General features: G+C 38.7%; 1 protein-coding gene across 1 annotated transcript; it reads right to left on the bottom strand.

The window, feature by feature from the left end:
* Nucleotides 1–248: 248 nt before the first annotated feature.
* LOC112665651 (taste receptor type 2 member 20-like) lies at nt 249–1298 on the bottom strand. Its single transcript, XM_025455654.1, has one exon. It carries the CDS (start codon nt 1296–1298, stop codon nt 249–251), a length of 1050 nt encoding a protein of 349 aa, XP_025311439.1.
* Nucleotides 1299–17153: the final 15855 nt, after the last annotated feature.

The raw sequence follows: 17153 nt of genomic DNA, 5'->3' as shown, positions 1-17153 counted from the left end.
GAGATTCAGTTATGATTCTGGAAAATGTATAAATATAGATCATAAATTCTTCAGTTGGAAGATAATACATAAAATATGTATATAAAATATCCATTGCTTCATAATCTTGAGAAATTTCTTATAATATTTTGTATAATTAGCTTACTTACCTGAAAAATGTGGGTTAATGATATAATAATCTTATGATCTTTCTTATATTTTTCATAAATACACACAGATATATACACACATATACTTTTTGTTAATGCTCAGAGAAAAGACTTTTTTAGGTAAATCTTTGGAAATTGCTCAATTACATACTCATTAGAAAAAGAAGTAGAAGAAAAAAATATTACAGACTCCATCAATTTGTTTTCTCCTAGAAGACACATGATGCTCCTCTTATATCCTTTTTTCAGCCAGCCCTTCAGCTGCCACAGAAATGACAGAAAGTCCTCTCTGAGCTTCTTGTTTCCCCAAATCAGGATAAATGAGTGGCTTGAAGGATACAGGATTCCAATAGCCTTGCAAAGCAAGAAGATCAACTTGTTCTGCAGCCTATTAGAACTCCAAACTATGGCAATTAAAGTCAGGAAGTAACAAACTAATAACAAAAGAAAAGAGATCACAGTCTGCATGGCTCTTATGTGGACCTTGGTGCTGGAATCTTGATATCTTTTACCACCGGATCGTATCTTCTTGAGATGTTTCCACAGGGAAAAGATTAACAGCAGAAAAGATGTTAGGGATATAGCAAAGGGTACAAAGTTCATTAGCGTGAATACAGTCATATTCATAAGCTGTGCAATGTCCCTCAGTTTGGTCTGCCTAGTGATGTTTCCTTCATATTCCTTCATCTGCATTTGCTCATATACGCTTACCACTGCAACATGAAAAACCAAAAAGAACAAAGACCCCAACAGCATCACAAAAACTACACTTTTAACTCTCCACTGTAGGCGAAGAAAAATAAGGTTAGAGAAATTGGCTATTTTGAACAAATAAAATACACTGAGGCTAGTAGCAAGCCAGATGCTAAAATGATTGCTCGCTGTCCAGGCAATATGAACAAGAAGCCTTACTTCTAAGCTGTATAAAGCTGGATTCAACAGAGTTGCATACCAATTTATTAATATTACCCAGAGTAAACCAATTCTGGAGACAGCCAGACCAGTGAGAATTTGATCAGCTGAGGAGATCTTTTGTCTCTTGACCCACGCAATGTAGTTCACCAGCACTATGAAGCCATTGGCAAAATTTCCTAGAACAAATTCTGTCATTACTAGGATGGAAAAAATGCTCTGTAGTAAAGGTAGCATGTCTAGAAAGAAAAACAAACCAAAAAGCCAAATCTAATATTACTGCTTGTGATCCCTTGAATATTCTGACCTTATGTTCTATAGGCAGCTGACCTCTGAGTGTACAGTAAAGTTCTCGTTTCTTTTAAATTCTGTAACCAATGTCAAGCAGGAAAGCACAGGGTATGCTAATAGATGAGCTCAATGCCATCTTGATGAAAAACATTGTTATTCCCAAATTGCTAAATTGACTCCCACTCATACACTGTGTGTCCTTGCCATGGGCTGGATTATTTCATAACTGGTGTCAAAGTGAAAGCTGGGATCACATTTGCTAACATGCAAATAAGGACATATTGTTTTACAATACTTTCCTTGTTTAACCTTTCCATAATTTGTGTTCAACTTTAGATGTTAGGTAGTAAAATTTAAAAAGCCAATTCACAGAACAACAGTGAATATCCAGACCATTTCATGGAGCTGGGTCATACTAGGATCTACAGTGTTACGGATTTATTACTTTTTTAATGTCAGATTTACATAGGAAGGATTTAAGCTTTTCCTATCAAAAGCATTCAGAAAAGACAATTCTCCCTAAATACCAGTTGCTGATAACTAATATTTACATATAAGTTTATTTATTTACAAGCTCATAAACACATACACACACACAAACTCACACAAATACATATGCATCTCATGGATAGAATTAGTGTCCTGTAATTTCCAAAATGTAAAATCAATGTCAGGAGATCATCCCAATTTAAATACCCTCTTTCTCTCATTATTAGTAGTTATCAAATATATCTCTCATGCTTAGGTCTTTGATAAAGTTTCTCTTTTGAGTCTATTTAATATGGAAATATTAACTTTTAATTAAAATACTAGAGAATTTTATAAATATTTTTGAACATTTCAAAGGAACATGTGTTTTCCATATCCTTAGATTTCATTCAGATTCAGTTTTTGTAGTAATTGTTTTAGCAGAGGGTCTTGAGCCAGACTACCAGGATGAGAAACCCAGACTGCTTTATACATTTCTGATCTTGGACACTGTTTTAAAGCTACTCTCTGCCTCAGTATGATCAGCAAAATGCAGAGTACTGATATCCTCTCCCAGTGGTCTTTGTGAGGAGTTTGTATACTATTTTCCACCTTGCCCATCTGGTACAGAGAGTAGGGAGGGTTATTACTTTGTCATTTAACACACTAAAGTTAACCTACCATAACTTCCATTTAGGAGTAGAATGTAGCAGATTGAAAAAGGAAAAATTTCCTCCTATAACAAGCAAGATGAGAATAAACTGCCAAAATTATATTTTACATTCATCATAAAGCCATGTAAAAAAGGAGGACCACCCATACTAAAATATGGAATACAGAGAGTCTTTTCAGATAGATGATCTATATAGTCAGTGCATTTCCTATCAAATTCCAAGCAGACTCTATTGGAAGAAAATGAAAAACTATGTCTAAAATATATATGAACATGCAAAGTGCCCAAAATAACCAAAAGGATTTTTTAAAAAAGAACAAATTTGGAGGATTTCAGTTTCCAGTATCAAAGCTAGCATGCTACTAAGCTGTATCAATTAATATAGTGTGGCACTCTCACACAGATAGAAATATATATTAATGAAACACAATGGAGAGTCCAGACAAATATTTACATTCATGAACAGTTTGTTACCGAACCCAAGTTGGGCTGCCTATTGCTCAAAAAGCCATTACTCAATTTGTTTTGCTTTGTTTTTTTAAGGTTTTTATTTCTTTGAGAAAGAAAGAGAGCACACATGTGGAGCAGGAAGGGATAGACAAGAGAGAGACTCTCAAGCACACTCCCACTGAGCAAGGAGTCCAGCACAGAGGTCCACCTCAAGACCCTGAGACCATGGCCTGAGCTGAAATCAAGAGTAGGAAGCCTAGCTGACTAAGCCACCCAGGCATCGCTCAGAGACAAGTTTTTTATTGAAAAGAAACATGAGCTTTATTCAGGAGGCTGGCAACCTGGGGAGAAGGCAAACTCTTGTCCAAAGGCCAACTCGGAGGTTTCTGCCTGGCTCAGGGGTTTTTCAAGGGATTTAAGTAGTTAATCAACAAAAGGTTTGCAATGACCTGCAGAATTTCTTGGTTTTATGCAGACTCCACGATGCCAGCTACAAATGTTATCTCAGTGCAAGATAGTTACACAAGATAGTACAGTTCTTGTTTTGTGATGTGCAGGAATACTCTATTCTTTAATTTGAAACAAGTTAACACTTAAGACAGGTTAGCACGCTGTTACAAATGAATTCAAGGCAATCAGTGGCAAAATTATCTTTGTTTTCAACAAGTGAATTGGGGACAATTAGATATCCACCTTCATAGAGATAAATTTAGATCATTATTTCATTCCATAGACAAAATTAACTCAAAATTGATCATGGAAACTACATGTAAGAAGAACAACTATAAACTTGAGGGGAAAAAATCTTGTAAATTTGAATTAGGCAGACTTCTTAGATCCAACATCAAGAGCATGATTCATAAAATTAATAAGCTAATAAATTGTACTGGTCAAAACTAAAAATGTTTGTTCCCCATGATGTTCACACCCTGTGTAATTCTGCCCCCCCCCCCCACCCCTTAAGCATGGGCAGGACTTGTGACTTATTTCTAGCCTGCGAAATATGGCCAGCATGAAGGGATATTGCAGATCCTTAGAATCCCAAATCCCCAATTCTGAGTTAATTAAAAGGGAGATGACTTCATGGGCTTGATGTAATCATGTAAAGCTTAAAGAGTGGCTGAGCTTCCCTTGAATGAGAGTCTTGCTGGTCTTGAAGAAGAAAGCAGCCAGGCAATGAAGTGCCTATGGAAAGAGCCACAAAAAAATGAATTCTGCCAACAACCTGCATGAACTTGGAAGTGGATTCTTCTCTAGTCAAGCCTACAGATGAGGATACTGTATCATCAAAATGTTTATTTCAAGTTGGTGAGATCCTGAAGCTGAGAACACTAGCTTGCTTGACTCATGGCCCAAAAAAGTTATGAGATAATAAATGTGTATTTGCATGCACCCCAATGTTACCACAGCAATGTCCATAATAGTAAAAATATGAAAAGATCCCACATGCCCATTGACAGATGAATGGATAAAGAAGAGGTAGTACAGGAGGAGGGGCAAGATGACTGAAGAGTAGGGTCCCCAAATCACCTGTCCCCACAAAATTACCTAGATAACCTTCAAATCATCCTGAAAATCTACGAATTCGGCCTGAGATTTAAAGAGAGACCAGCTGGAATGCTACAGTGAGGAGTTCGTGCTTCTATCAAGGTAGGAAGACGGGGGAAAAAGAAAGAAACAAAAGGCATCCAAGGGGGAGGGGCCCCCCGATGAGCCGGGCTAAGGCCGGGGCGAGTGTCCCGGAGAAGCAGGAGCTTCACCTACCTTCCCGGACGGAAAGGCACCCTCAGGGAGTCAGAGCAGGACCCCAGGAGGGCGGGGATGCCCTCAGGCTCCCTGGGAAACTAAGAGACACCTGCGCACCCAGGAGAGTGCGCCAAGCTCCCTAAGGGCTGCAGCGCGCACGGCGGGACCCGGAGCAGCTCGGAGGGGCTCGGGCGGTGGCTCCGCGGAGGGGGCTGCGGGGCGGGAGCGTGAATCCAACAGCGCAGGCTCCGGAGCACAAGGCGCCGGGGACACAGCCCAGGATCCTGCCTCCCCCCGGGACAGGCAGAGGCCCGGAGGGCCCAGGACAGCAAGGACGCTCCTGCCCCGAGCTGAGCAGATCAGCGGCCCCACCCCGGAGCCTCCAGGCCCTGCAGATGGAGAGCTCCGGAGTTACTGCGGGGGCTTACTCCAGGGCTCCAGAGCTGGCCGCCGCCACTGGGGTTGTTCCTCCTGAGGCCTCACGGGGTAAACAACCCCCACTGAGCCCTGCACCAGGAGGGGGCAGAGCAGCTCCCCCAAGTGCTAACACCTGAAAATCAGCACAACAGACCCCTCCCCCAGAAGACCAGCTAGACGGACAAGTTCCGGGGGAAGTCAAGGGACTTAAAATATACAGAATCAGAAGATACTCCCCCGTGGTTTGGTTTTTTTTGTTTGTTTGTTTGTTTTTTTTTTTTTGCTTTTTGATTTGTTTGCTTCCCTCACCCCCTTTTTCCCTTCTTTTTCTTTCTCTTTTTCTTCTCTTTTTTTTTTTCTTTTTCTCTTCCTTTTTTCTTTTTTCTTTTTCTCTTTTCTTTCCTTCTTTCTCTCTCTTTTTCTCCTTTTCCCAATACCACTTGTTTTTGGCCACTCTGCACTGAGCAAAATGACTAGAAGGAAAACCTCACCTCAAAAGAAAGAATCAGAAACAGTCCTCTCTCCCACAGAGTTACAAAATCTGGATTACAATTCAATGTCAGAAAGCCAATTCAGAAGCACTATTATACAGCTACTGGTGGCTCCAGAAAAAAGCATAAAGGACTCAAGAGACTTCATGACTGCAGAATTTACATCAAATCAGGCAGAAATTAAAAATCAATTGAATGAGATGCAATCCAAACTAGAAGTCCTAACGACGAGGGTTAACGAAGTGGAAGAAGGAATGAGTGACATAGAAGACAAGTTGATGGCAAAGAGGAAACTGAGGAAAAAAGTGACAAACAATTAAAAGACCATGAGGATAGATTAAGGGAAATAAACGACAGCCTGAGGAAGAAAAACCTACGTTTAATTGGGGCTCCTGAGGGCACCGAAAGGGACAGAGGGCCAGAATATGTATTTGAACAAATCATAGCTGAAAACTTTCTAATCTGGGAAGGGAAACAGGCATTCAGATCCAGGAAATAGAGAGATCCCCCCCTAAAATCAATAAAAACCATTCAACACCTTGACATCTAATAGTTAAGCTTGCAAATTCCAAAGATAAAGAGAAGATCCTTAAAGCAGCAAGAGACAAGAAATCCCTGACTTTTATGGGGAGGAGTATTAGGGTAACAGCAGACCTCTCCACAGAGACCTGGCAGGCCAGAAAAGGCTGGCAGGATATATTCAGGGTCCTAAATGAGAAGAACATGCAACCAAGAATACTTTATACAGCAAGGCTCTCATTCAAAATGGAAGGAGAGATAAAGAGCTTCCAAGACAGGCAGCAACTGAAAGAATATGTGACCTCCAAACCAGCTCTGCAAGACATTTTAAGGGGGACTCTTAAAATTCACCTTTAAAAAGAAGTTCAGTGGAACAATCCACAAAAACAAGGACTGAATAGATATCATGATGACACTACACTCATATCTTTCAATAGTAACTCTGAACGTGAACGGGCTTAATGACCCATCAAAAGGCGCAGGGTTTCAGACTGGATAAGAAAGCAGGACCCATCTATTTGCTGTCTACAAGAGACTCATTTTAGACAGAAGGACACCTACAGCCTGAAAATAAAAGGTTGGAGAACCATTTACCATTCAAATGGTCCTCAAAAGAAAGCAGGGGCAGCCATCCTCATATCAGATAAACTAAAATTTACCCCAAAGACTGTAGTGAGAGATGAAGAGGGACACTATATCATACTTAAAGGATCTATCCAACAAGAGGACTTAACAATCCTCAATATATATGCCCCAAATATGGGAGCTTCCAAATATTTAAATCAATTATTAACCAAAGTGAAGAAATACTTAGATAATAATACACTTATACTTGGTGACTTCAATCTAGCTCTTTCTATACTCGATAGGTCTTCTAAGCACAACATCTCCAAAGAAACGAGAGCTTTAAATGATATACTGGACAAGATGGATTTGACAGATATCTACAGAACTTTACATCCAAACTCAACTGAATACACATTCTTCTCAAGCGCACATGGAACTTTCTCCAGAATAGACCACATACTGGGTCACAAATCGGGTCTGAACCGATACCAAAAGATTGGGATCGTCCCCTGCATATTCTCAGACCATAATGCCTTGAAAGTAGAACTAAATCACAACAAGAAGTTTGGAAGGACCTCAAACACGTGGAGGTTAAGGACCATCCTGCTAAAAGATAAAAGGGTCAACCAGGAAATTAAGGAAGAATTAAAAAGATTCATGGAAACTAAGGAGAATGAAGATACAACATTCAAAATCTTTGGGACGCAGCAAAAGCAGTCCTAAGGGGGAAATACATCACAATACAAGCGTCCATTCAAAAACTGGAAAGAACTCAAATACAAAAGCTAACCTTACACATAAAGGAGCTATAGAAAAAACAGCAGATAGATCCTACACCCAGCAGAAGAAGAGAGTTAATTAAGATTCGAGCAGAACTCAATGAAATAGAGACCAGAAGAACTGTGGAACAGATCAACAGAACCAGGAGTTGGTTCTTTGAAAGAATAAGATAGATAAACCATTAGCCAGCCTTATTAAAAAGAAGAGAGAGAAGACTCAAATTAATAAAATCATGAATGAGAAAGGAGAGATCACTACCAACACCAAGGAAATACAAACAATTTTAAAAACATATTATGAACAGCTATACGCCAATAAATTAGGCAATCTAGAAGAAATGGATGCATTCCTGGAAAACCACAAACTACCAAAACTGGAACAGGAAGAAATAGAAAACCTGAACAGGCCAATAACCAGGGAGGAAATTGAAGCAGTCATCAAAAAGCTCCCAAGACACAAAAGTCCAGGGCCAGATGGCTTCCCAGGGGAATTCCATCAAAGAAACCATACCTTTTCTACTAAAGCTGTTTGGAAAGATAGAAAGAGATGGAGTACTTCCAAATTCATTCTATGAGGCCAGCATCACCTTAATTCCAAAACCAGACAAAGACCCCACCAAAAAGGAGAATTACAGACCAATATCCCTGATGAACATGGATGCAAAAATTCTCAACAAGATACTATCCAATAGGATCCAACAGTACATTAAGAAAATTATTCACCATGACCAAGTAGGATTTATCCCCAGGACACAAGGCTGGTTCAACACTCGTAAAACAATCAATGTGATTCATCATATCAGCAAGAGAAAAACCAAGAACCATAGGATCCTCTCATTAGATGCAGAGAAAGCATTTGACAAAATACAGCATCCATTCTTGATCAAAACTCTTCAGAGCGTAGGGATAGAGGGAACATTCCTCGACATCTTAAAAGCCATCTACGAAAAGCCCACAGAAAATATCATTCTCAATGGGGAAGCACTGGGACCCTTACCCCTAAGATCAGGAACAAGACAGGGATGTCCTCTCTCACCACTGCTATTCAACATAGTACTGGAAGTCCTAGCCTCAGCAATCAGACAACAAAAAGACATTAAAGGCATTCAAATTGGCAAAGAAGAAGTCAAACTCTCCCTCTTCGCCGATGACATGATACTCTACATAGAAAACCCAAAAGCCTCCACCCCAAGATTGATAGAACTCATACAGCAATTCGGTAGCGTGGCAGGATACAAAATCAATGCCCAGAAATCAGTGGCATTTCTATACACTAACAATGAGCCTGAAGAAAGAGAAATTAAGGAGTCAATCCCATTTACAATTGCACCCAAAAGCATAAGATACCTAGGAATAAACCTCACCAAAGAGGTAAAGGATCTATACCCTAAAAACTAGAGAACACTTCTGAAAGAAATCAAGGAAGACACAAAGAGATGGAAAAATATTCCATGCTCATGGATTGGAAGAATTAATATTGTGAAAATGTCAATGTTACCCAGGGCAATTTACACGTTTAATGCAATCCCTATCAAAATACCATGGACTTTCTTCAGAGAGTTGGAACAAATCATCTTAAGATTTGTGTGGAATCAGAAAAGACCCCGAATAGCCAGGGGAATTTTAAAAAAGAAAACCATAGCTGGAGGCATCAAATGGCAGATTTCGGGTTGTACTATAAAGCTGTGGTCATCAAGACAGTGTGGTACTGGCACAAAAACAGACACATAGATCAACGGAACAGAATAGAGAATCCAGAAGCGGACCCTCAACTTTATGGTCAACTAATATTTGACACAGGAGGAAAGACTATCCATTGGAAGAAAGACAGTCTCTTCAATAAATGGTGCTGGGAAAATTGGACATCCACATGCAGAAGAATGAAACTAGACCACTCTCTTTCACCATACACAAAGATAAACTCAAAATGGTTGAAATATCTTAATGTGAGACAAGATTCCATCAAAATCCTAGAGAAGAACACAGGCAACACCCTTTTTGAACTCAGCCACAGTAACTTCTTGCAAGATACATCCACGAAGGCAAAAGAAACAAAAGCAAAAATGAACTATTGGGACTTCATCAAGATAAGAAGCTTTTGCACAGCAAAGGATACAGTCAACAAAACTAAAAGACAACCTACAGAATGGGAGAAGATATTTGCAAATGACGTATCAGATAAAGGGCTAGTTTCCAGGATCTATAAAGAACTTATTAAACTCAACACCAAAGAAACAAACAATCCAATCATGAAATGGGCAAAAGACATGAAAAATCTCACAGAGGAAGACATAGACATGGCCAACATGCACATGAGAAAATGCTTGATTGACTTACTTTGCTTAGCATAATACCCCCTAGTTCAATCCATATTATTGCAGATGGCAAGGTTTCATTCTTTTTTATGGCTAATATTCCATTGTATATCTTACCACCTCTTCTTTATCCATTCATTTGTCAATGGACATGTGTGTTTTTTCCATAGTTTGGAAATTGTGGAATTTATTGCTGCTGTAAATATTGGGGTGCATGTACCCCTTTGAATCACTATTTTTGTATCCTTTGGATAAATACCTAGTACAATTTATCTATCTTTGCAGAAAATAATGGGAAAAAAGAAAGAGGAAAACCTGAAAAACAGTAAAAATGTATTCACAAGATGTTTTGCTTAGAGTAATGACCAAAAAGCTCCAATAGAGCAGTACATCCATAAATATTTTCTATACACTGGATAAAATACAAATTTGTTAAATGAATATATATGTATTAGAATACATATACATATGTATCAACTATGTTAGGTGACTGCATTTCAGTATTTCGTTTTACCTAGTAACAATCCAAAGATTTTCAATTACCACCTAATTTAATATTAGTCTAAAGTCTTAAATGTAACTAAGGATCTTGGAAAAATTTTAAGCTGACATACTACAGAAAACAATTGCTGTTGATACACAAAACATTTCATAATTTCTATTCAATTTATTTGAACATGTTACTTTTACTATTTTTTTGTGTGTATTTTAACATGTCATCAGAATATTAGCTTATCTTATCAGTAAGCCACTACAAGGATTTTAGGAGTTTAGAATGACAACCCCAAATTCTATAAAAAGGAAAACATATCCTACACTGACAAAATCAGGGAAAAAATATACCTGTCTTCAAATCAAAAGTATTGACCACTCTGATCTGTCAAAGCAATCATTTGGATTATATAAGCTTGGTTTCTTTTATTTTTTTTAAGATTTTATTTATTTATTTGAAAGAGAAAGAGCACACATGGGGGAGGGAGGTATGAAGGGAGAGAGAGCAGCAGATTCCCTGCTGAGCAAGGAGCCTGATTCAGGGCTTGATCCCAGGACCCTGAGATCATGACCCAAGTTGAAGGCAGGCGCTTAATGGATTAAGCCACCTAGGTGTCTCTATAAGCCTGGTTTCTTATAGAAAAATGCTCCTGAACTAGTAGTTTCTGTGGAAAAGTTTTTCATTTTTTAAGAAAGAATGAACATATTTAAAATAGCTTCAACCGGGAACCCTGGGTGGCGCAGTGGTTTAGTGCCTGCCTTTGGCCCAGGGCGCGATCCTGGAGACCCAGGATCGAATCCCATGTCGGGCTCCCAGGGAATGGAGCCTGCGTCTCCCTCTGCCTATGTCTCTGCCTCTCTCTCTCTCTCTCTCTGTGTGACTATCATAAATAAAAAAAAAATTAAAAAAAAAATAGCTTCAACCTCTGGAAATTCTCAAGTGTTACATTTTTATTTTATTTTATTTTTTAAAAGATTTTATTTATTTATTTGAGAGAAAGAGAACAAGAGAGAGAGCACATGTGGGGTGAAGGGCAGAGGGAGAAGCAGACTCCTCACTGAGCAGGGAGCATGATGTGGGGCTCAATTCCAGGACTCTGGAATCATGACCTGAGCTGAAGGCAGATGCCTAACTGATTAAGCCACTCAGCTACTTCTCAAATGTAATATTTCTATAAATGACTTAAACTGTGTAAAGCATTCAGAACAGAACTCATTTGTTTAAAAGTCTTTATCCACAAGTAGGCAAAAATTTCAGAGTCATAATAATAGGCAAAGGTTTTTGTCAACTGCAAACAGAACACAGAGGGTTTATTTCTTTTCACAACATCAGACCCAGGACAGAATAAATACAGAACATAAAAATTCACTAGTAGAGATGTAAAATGCACTAAATACAGACGTTCTCCTTTCCAAAAGAAGCAAGATGTATTCTGGCATGAACGGACAAATGGATAAATTAAAAAAAAAAAAAAACCAGCAAACCAAATTATAGAACATTTCTCACCTGATAGAAGAGATCTTCTCTATCAAATAGACCAAAACACTAAATTCTGAATCTGTCACTGTATTCATTTGTTATTGCTGTGCAACAGATTATCATTAATTTAGTAGCTTAAATAAACAAACACTTATTTTTATTTACTTATTTTTTGGTTGGTTTCTTTTGGGTAGTTTGATTTTTTTTTTATTTAAAATCAGTTAATTAACATAAATTGTATTACTAGTTGCAGAGGTAGAGTTTAGTGATTCATTAGTTGTATATAATACCCAGCGCCCATTATTACATCAAGTGCCCTCCTCATACCCATCACCCAGTTCCCTACACCTCCCTCCCCTCCAATAACCTGCAGTTTGTTTCTTAGAGTTCAACATCTCTTATGGTTTGTCTCCCTCTCTGATTTCATTTATTTTATTTTTCCCTCTCTTCCCCTATATTCATCTCTTTTGTTTCTTAAATTCCACATATAAGTTAAATCATATGATAATTGTCTTTCTCTGACTGACTTATTTCACTTAACATAATACCTTCTAATTCCATCTTGTCGCAAATAGCAAGTTTCATTCTTTTTGATGGCTGAATAATATTCCATTATATACCTGTATTGCCTCTTCTTTTTTTTTTCGTGAAAGATATCAAAAATGTTTAATAAAAATAGGAAAAACTGGCCAATTTCATCCAGAGTAAAGGAAAGGGAAATTAAACCACAATAAGAGTTTATTCTACACTTATAAAATGACATTAATTAAAAAGACACCAAATGTTGATGAGAATGAGGAGCAGAGCCACCCTCATACATTGTTGGAAGAAGTGCAAATTATACGAATACCTTGGAAATTATTTATATTGACATCATCTCCTAAAATTTTTTTAATAATAAATTTATTTTTTATTGGTGTTCAATTTACCAACATACAGAATAACACCCAGTGCTCATCCGGTCAAGTGCCCCCTCAGTGCCCGTCACCCATTCACCCCCACCCCCTGCCCTCCTCCCCTTCCATCACCCCTAGTTCGTTTCCCAGAGTTAGGAGTCTTTGTGTTCTGTCTCCCTTTCTGATATTTCCCACACATTTCTTCTCCTTTCCCTTTTATTCCCTTTCACTATTATTTATATTCCCCAAATGAATGAGAACATACACTGTTTGTCCTTCTCCGATTGACTTACTTCACTCAGCATAATACCCTCCAGTTCCATCCACGTTGAAGCAAATGGTGGGTATTTGTCATTTCTAATGGCTGAGGAATATTCCATTGTATACATACACCACATCTTCTTTATCCATTCATCTTTTGATGGACACCGAGGCTCCTTCCACAGTTTGGCTATTGTGGACATTGCTGCTAGAAACATCGGGGTGGGGATCCCTGGATGGTGCAGCAGTTTAGCATCTGCCTTTGGCCCAGGGCGCGATCCTGGAGACCCAGGATCGAATCCCACGTCGGGCTCCCGGTGCATGGAGCCTGCTTCTCCCTCTGCCTGTGTCTCTGCCTCTGTGTGTGTGTGTGTGTGACTACCATAAAAATAAATTTTAAAAAATTAAAAGAAAAAAAAGAAACATCGGGGTGCAGGTGTCCCGGCATTTCATTGCATCTGAATCTTTGGGGTAAATCCCCAACGGTGCAATTGCTGGGTCAGGGCAGATCTATTTTGAACTCTTTGAGGAACCTCCACACAGTTTTCCAGAGTGGCTGCACCAGTTCACATTCCCACCAACAGTGTAAGAGGGTTCCCTTTTCTCCACATCCTCTCCAACATTTGTGGTTTCCTGCCTTGTTAATGTTCCCCATTCTCACTGGTGTGAGGTGCTATCTCACTGTGGTTTTGATTTGTATTTCCCTGATGGCAAGTGATGCAGAGCATTTTCTTATGTGCTTGTTGGCCATATGTATGTCTTCTTTGGTGAAATCTCTGTTCATGCCTTCTGCCCATTTCATGATTGGATTTTTTGTTCCTTGGGTGTTGAGTTTAATAAGTTCTTTATAGAACTTGGATACTAGCTCTTTATCTAATATGTCATTTGCAAATATCTTCTCTCATTCTGTAGGTTGTCTCTTAGTTTTGTTGACTGTTTCTTTTGCTGTGCAGAAGCTTCTTATCCAGATTAAATCCCAATAGTTCATTTCTGCTTTTGTTTCCCTTGCCTTCATAGATATATCTTGTGAGAAGTTAATGTGGCCAACTTCAAAAAAGGTGTTGCCTGTGTTCTCCTCTAGGATTTTGATGGATTCTTGTCTCACATTTAGATCTTTCATCCATTTTGAGTTTATCTTTGTATGTGTGTAAGAGAACGGTCCAGTTTCATTCTGCATGTGGCTGTCCAATTTTCCCAACACCATTAATTGAAGAGACTGTCCTTTTTCCAGTGGATATTCTTTCCTGCTTTGTTGAATATTAGTTGACTATAGAGTTGAAGGCCCATTTCTGGGTTCTCTCTTCTGTTCCATTGATCTATGTGTCTGTTTTTGTGCCAGTACCACACTGTCTTTTTTTTTTTAAAAGGATCTTTTTTTTAATCTTTTTTTTAAAAGATTTTGTTTATTTATTCATAGAGACACAGGAAGAGAGAGAGAAAGAGGCAGAGACACAGACAGAGGGAGAAGCAGGCTCCATGCAGGAAGCCTGATGTGGGACTCGATCCTGGGTCTCCAGGATCACACCCTGGGCTGCAGGTGGCACTAAACTGCTGCACCACTGGGGCTGCCCAGTACCACACTGTCTTAATGATCACAGTTTTGTAGTACAACTTGATGTCAGGCATTGTGATGCCCCTGGCTCTGGTTTTCTTTTTCAACATTACCCTGGCTATTCAGGGTCTTTTCTGATTCCACAAATAATTATTAACAAATAATCTTAAGATTATTTGTTCCAACTTTCTGAAGAAAATCGATGGTATATTGATAGGGATTTCATTGAACGTGTAAATTGCCCTGGGTAACATTGACATTTTCACAATATTAATTCTTCCAATCCATGAGCATGGAATGTTTTTCTATCTCTCTGTGTCTTCCTCAATTTCTTTCAGAAGTGTTCTGTAGTTTTTAGGGTATAGATCCTTTATCTCTTTGGTTAGGTTTATTCTTAGGTATCTTATGCTTTTGGGTGCAATTGTAAATGGGATTGACTCCTTAATTTCTCTTTCTTCAGTCTCATTGTTAGTGTATAGAAATGCCACTGATTTCTGGGCATTGATTTTGTATCCTGTCACGTTGTTGAATTGCTGTATGAGTTCTAGCAATCTTGGGGTGGAGTCTTTTAGGTTTTCTATATACAATATCATGTCATCTGTGAAGAGGGGGTGTTTGACTTCTTCTTTGCCAATTTGAATGCCTTTTATTTCTTTTTGTTGCCTGATTGCTGAGGCTAGGACTTCTAATACCATGTTGAATAGCAGTGGTGAGAGTGGACATCCCTGTCATGTTCTTGATCTTAGGGGAAAGGCTCCCAGTGTTTCCCCATTGGGAATGATATTTGCTGTGGGCTTTCCATAGATGACTCTTAAGATATTGAGGAATGTTCCCTCTATCCCTACACTCTGGAGAGTTTTTTTTTTTTTTTTTTAAAGATTTTATTTATTTATTCATGAGAAACACAGAGAGAGAGAGAGAGAGAGAGAGAGAGAGAGAGAAAGAGAGAGGCAGAGACACAGGCAGAGGGAGAAGCAGGCTCTATGAAGGGACTCCGACCCAGGACTCGATCCCAGGTTTCCGGGATCATGCCCTGGGCTGAAAGCAAGCGCTAAACCACTGAGCCACCTGGGGCTGCCCTCTGAAGAGTTTTGATAAGGAATGGATGCTGTATTTTGTCAAATGCTCTCTCTGCATCTGTTGAGAGGATCATGTGGTTCTTGTTTTTTCTCTTGTTGATGTGATCTATCCCGTTGATTGTTTTAGGAGTGTGAACCACTCTTGCATCCAGGGGATAAATCTCACTTGGTCATGGTGAATAGTCTTTTTAATATACTGTTGGATCCTATTGGCTAGTATCTTGTTGAGAATTTTTGCATCTGCGTTCATTAGGGATATTGGTCTATAATTCTCCTTTTTGGTGGGGTCTTTGTCTGGTTTTGGAATTAAGGTGATGCTGGCCTCGTAAAATGAGTTTGGAAGTATTCCATCCCTTTCTATCCTTCAGAACAACTTTAGTAGAATAGGTATTATTTCTTCTTTAAATGTTTGATAGAATTCCCCCAGGAAGCCATCTGGCCCTGGACTTTTGTGTCTTGGGAGGTTTTTGATGACTGCTTCAATGTCCCTGGTTATTGACCTGTTCAGGTTTTCTATTTCTTCCTGTTCCAGTTTTGGTAGTTTCTGGTTTTCTAGAAATGCATCCATTTCTTCTAAATGGCCCGATTTATTGGCATATAGCTGCTCATAACACGTTTTTAAAATCATTTGTTTTTCCTTGATATTGGTTGTGATCTCTCTTCTTTCATTCATGATTTTATTAGTTTGAGTCTTTTTTCTTTTTAAAAAGGTTAGCTAATGGTTTATCTCTCTTATTAATTCTTTCAAAGAACCAACTCCTGTTTTTGTTGATCTGTTCTACAGTTCTTCTGGTCTCTATTTCATTGAGTTCTGCTTGAATCTTTATTATCTCTATTCTTCTGCTTAGCGTAGGTTTTATTTGCTGATCTTTCTCCAGTTCCTTTTGGTGCGAGGTTACCTTGTGTATTTGTGTTTTTTCCAGTTTTTTGAAGGAGGTTTGTATTGTGATGTATTTCCTTCTTAGGACTGCATTTGCTGTATCCCAAAGATTTTGAATGGTTGTATCTTCCTTTTCATTAGTTTCCATGAATCTTTTTAATTCTCTAATTTCCTCGTTGACCCATTCATGTTTTAGCAGGATGCTCTTTAACCTCCACCTGTTTGAGTTTCTTCTGGATTTCTTCTTGTGATTGAGTTCTAGTTTCAAAGCGTGTGGTCTGAAAATATGCAAGAGACAATCCCAATCATTTGGTATTGGTTTAGACCTGATTTGTGACCTAATATGTGGTCTATTCTGGAGAAAGTTCCATGTGCACTTGAGAAGAATGTGTATTCAGTTGCGTTCAGATGGAAAGTTCTGTATTTATCTGTGAAATCCATCTGATCCAGTGTATCATTTAAAACCCTTTTTTTCTTTGGTGATACTGTGCTTAGAATATCTGTCATTTGCAGAAAGTGCCGTGTTGAAGTCCCCTACTATTAGTGTATTATTTTCTAAGTATGTCTTTACTTTGGTTATTAATTGATATACTTGGCCACTTCCACATTAGGGGCATAAATATTCATGATTGTTAGGTCTTCTTGTTGGATAGACCCTTTAAGTATGATATAGTGTCCCTCTTCATCTCTTACTACAGTCTTTGGGGTAAACTTTAATTTAAATTAGTAAGCCATT

The sequence above is a fragment of the Canis lupus genome, chromosome 27 (assembly GCF_003254725.2).
Source record: "Canis lupus dingo isolate Sandy chromosome 27, ASM325472v2, whole genome shotgun sequence".
NCBI lineage: Eukaryota > Metazoa > Chordata > Mammalia > Carnivora > Canidae > Canis > Canis lupus.
This window is presented reverse-complemented; position numbering and strand designations above follow the sequence as displayed.

Coding starts and splice junctions, on each gene's coding strand:
- LOC112665651 (XM_025455654.1), bottom strand. CDS start 1,298: ATGCTACCTTTACTACAGAGCATTTTTTCCATCCTAGTAATGACAGAA.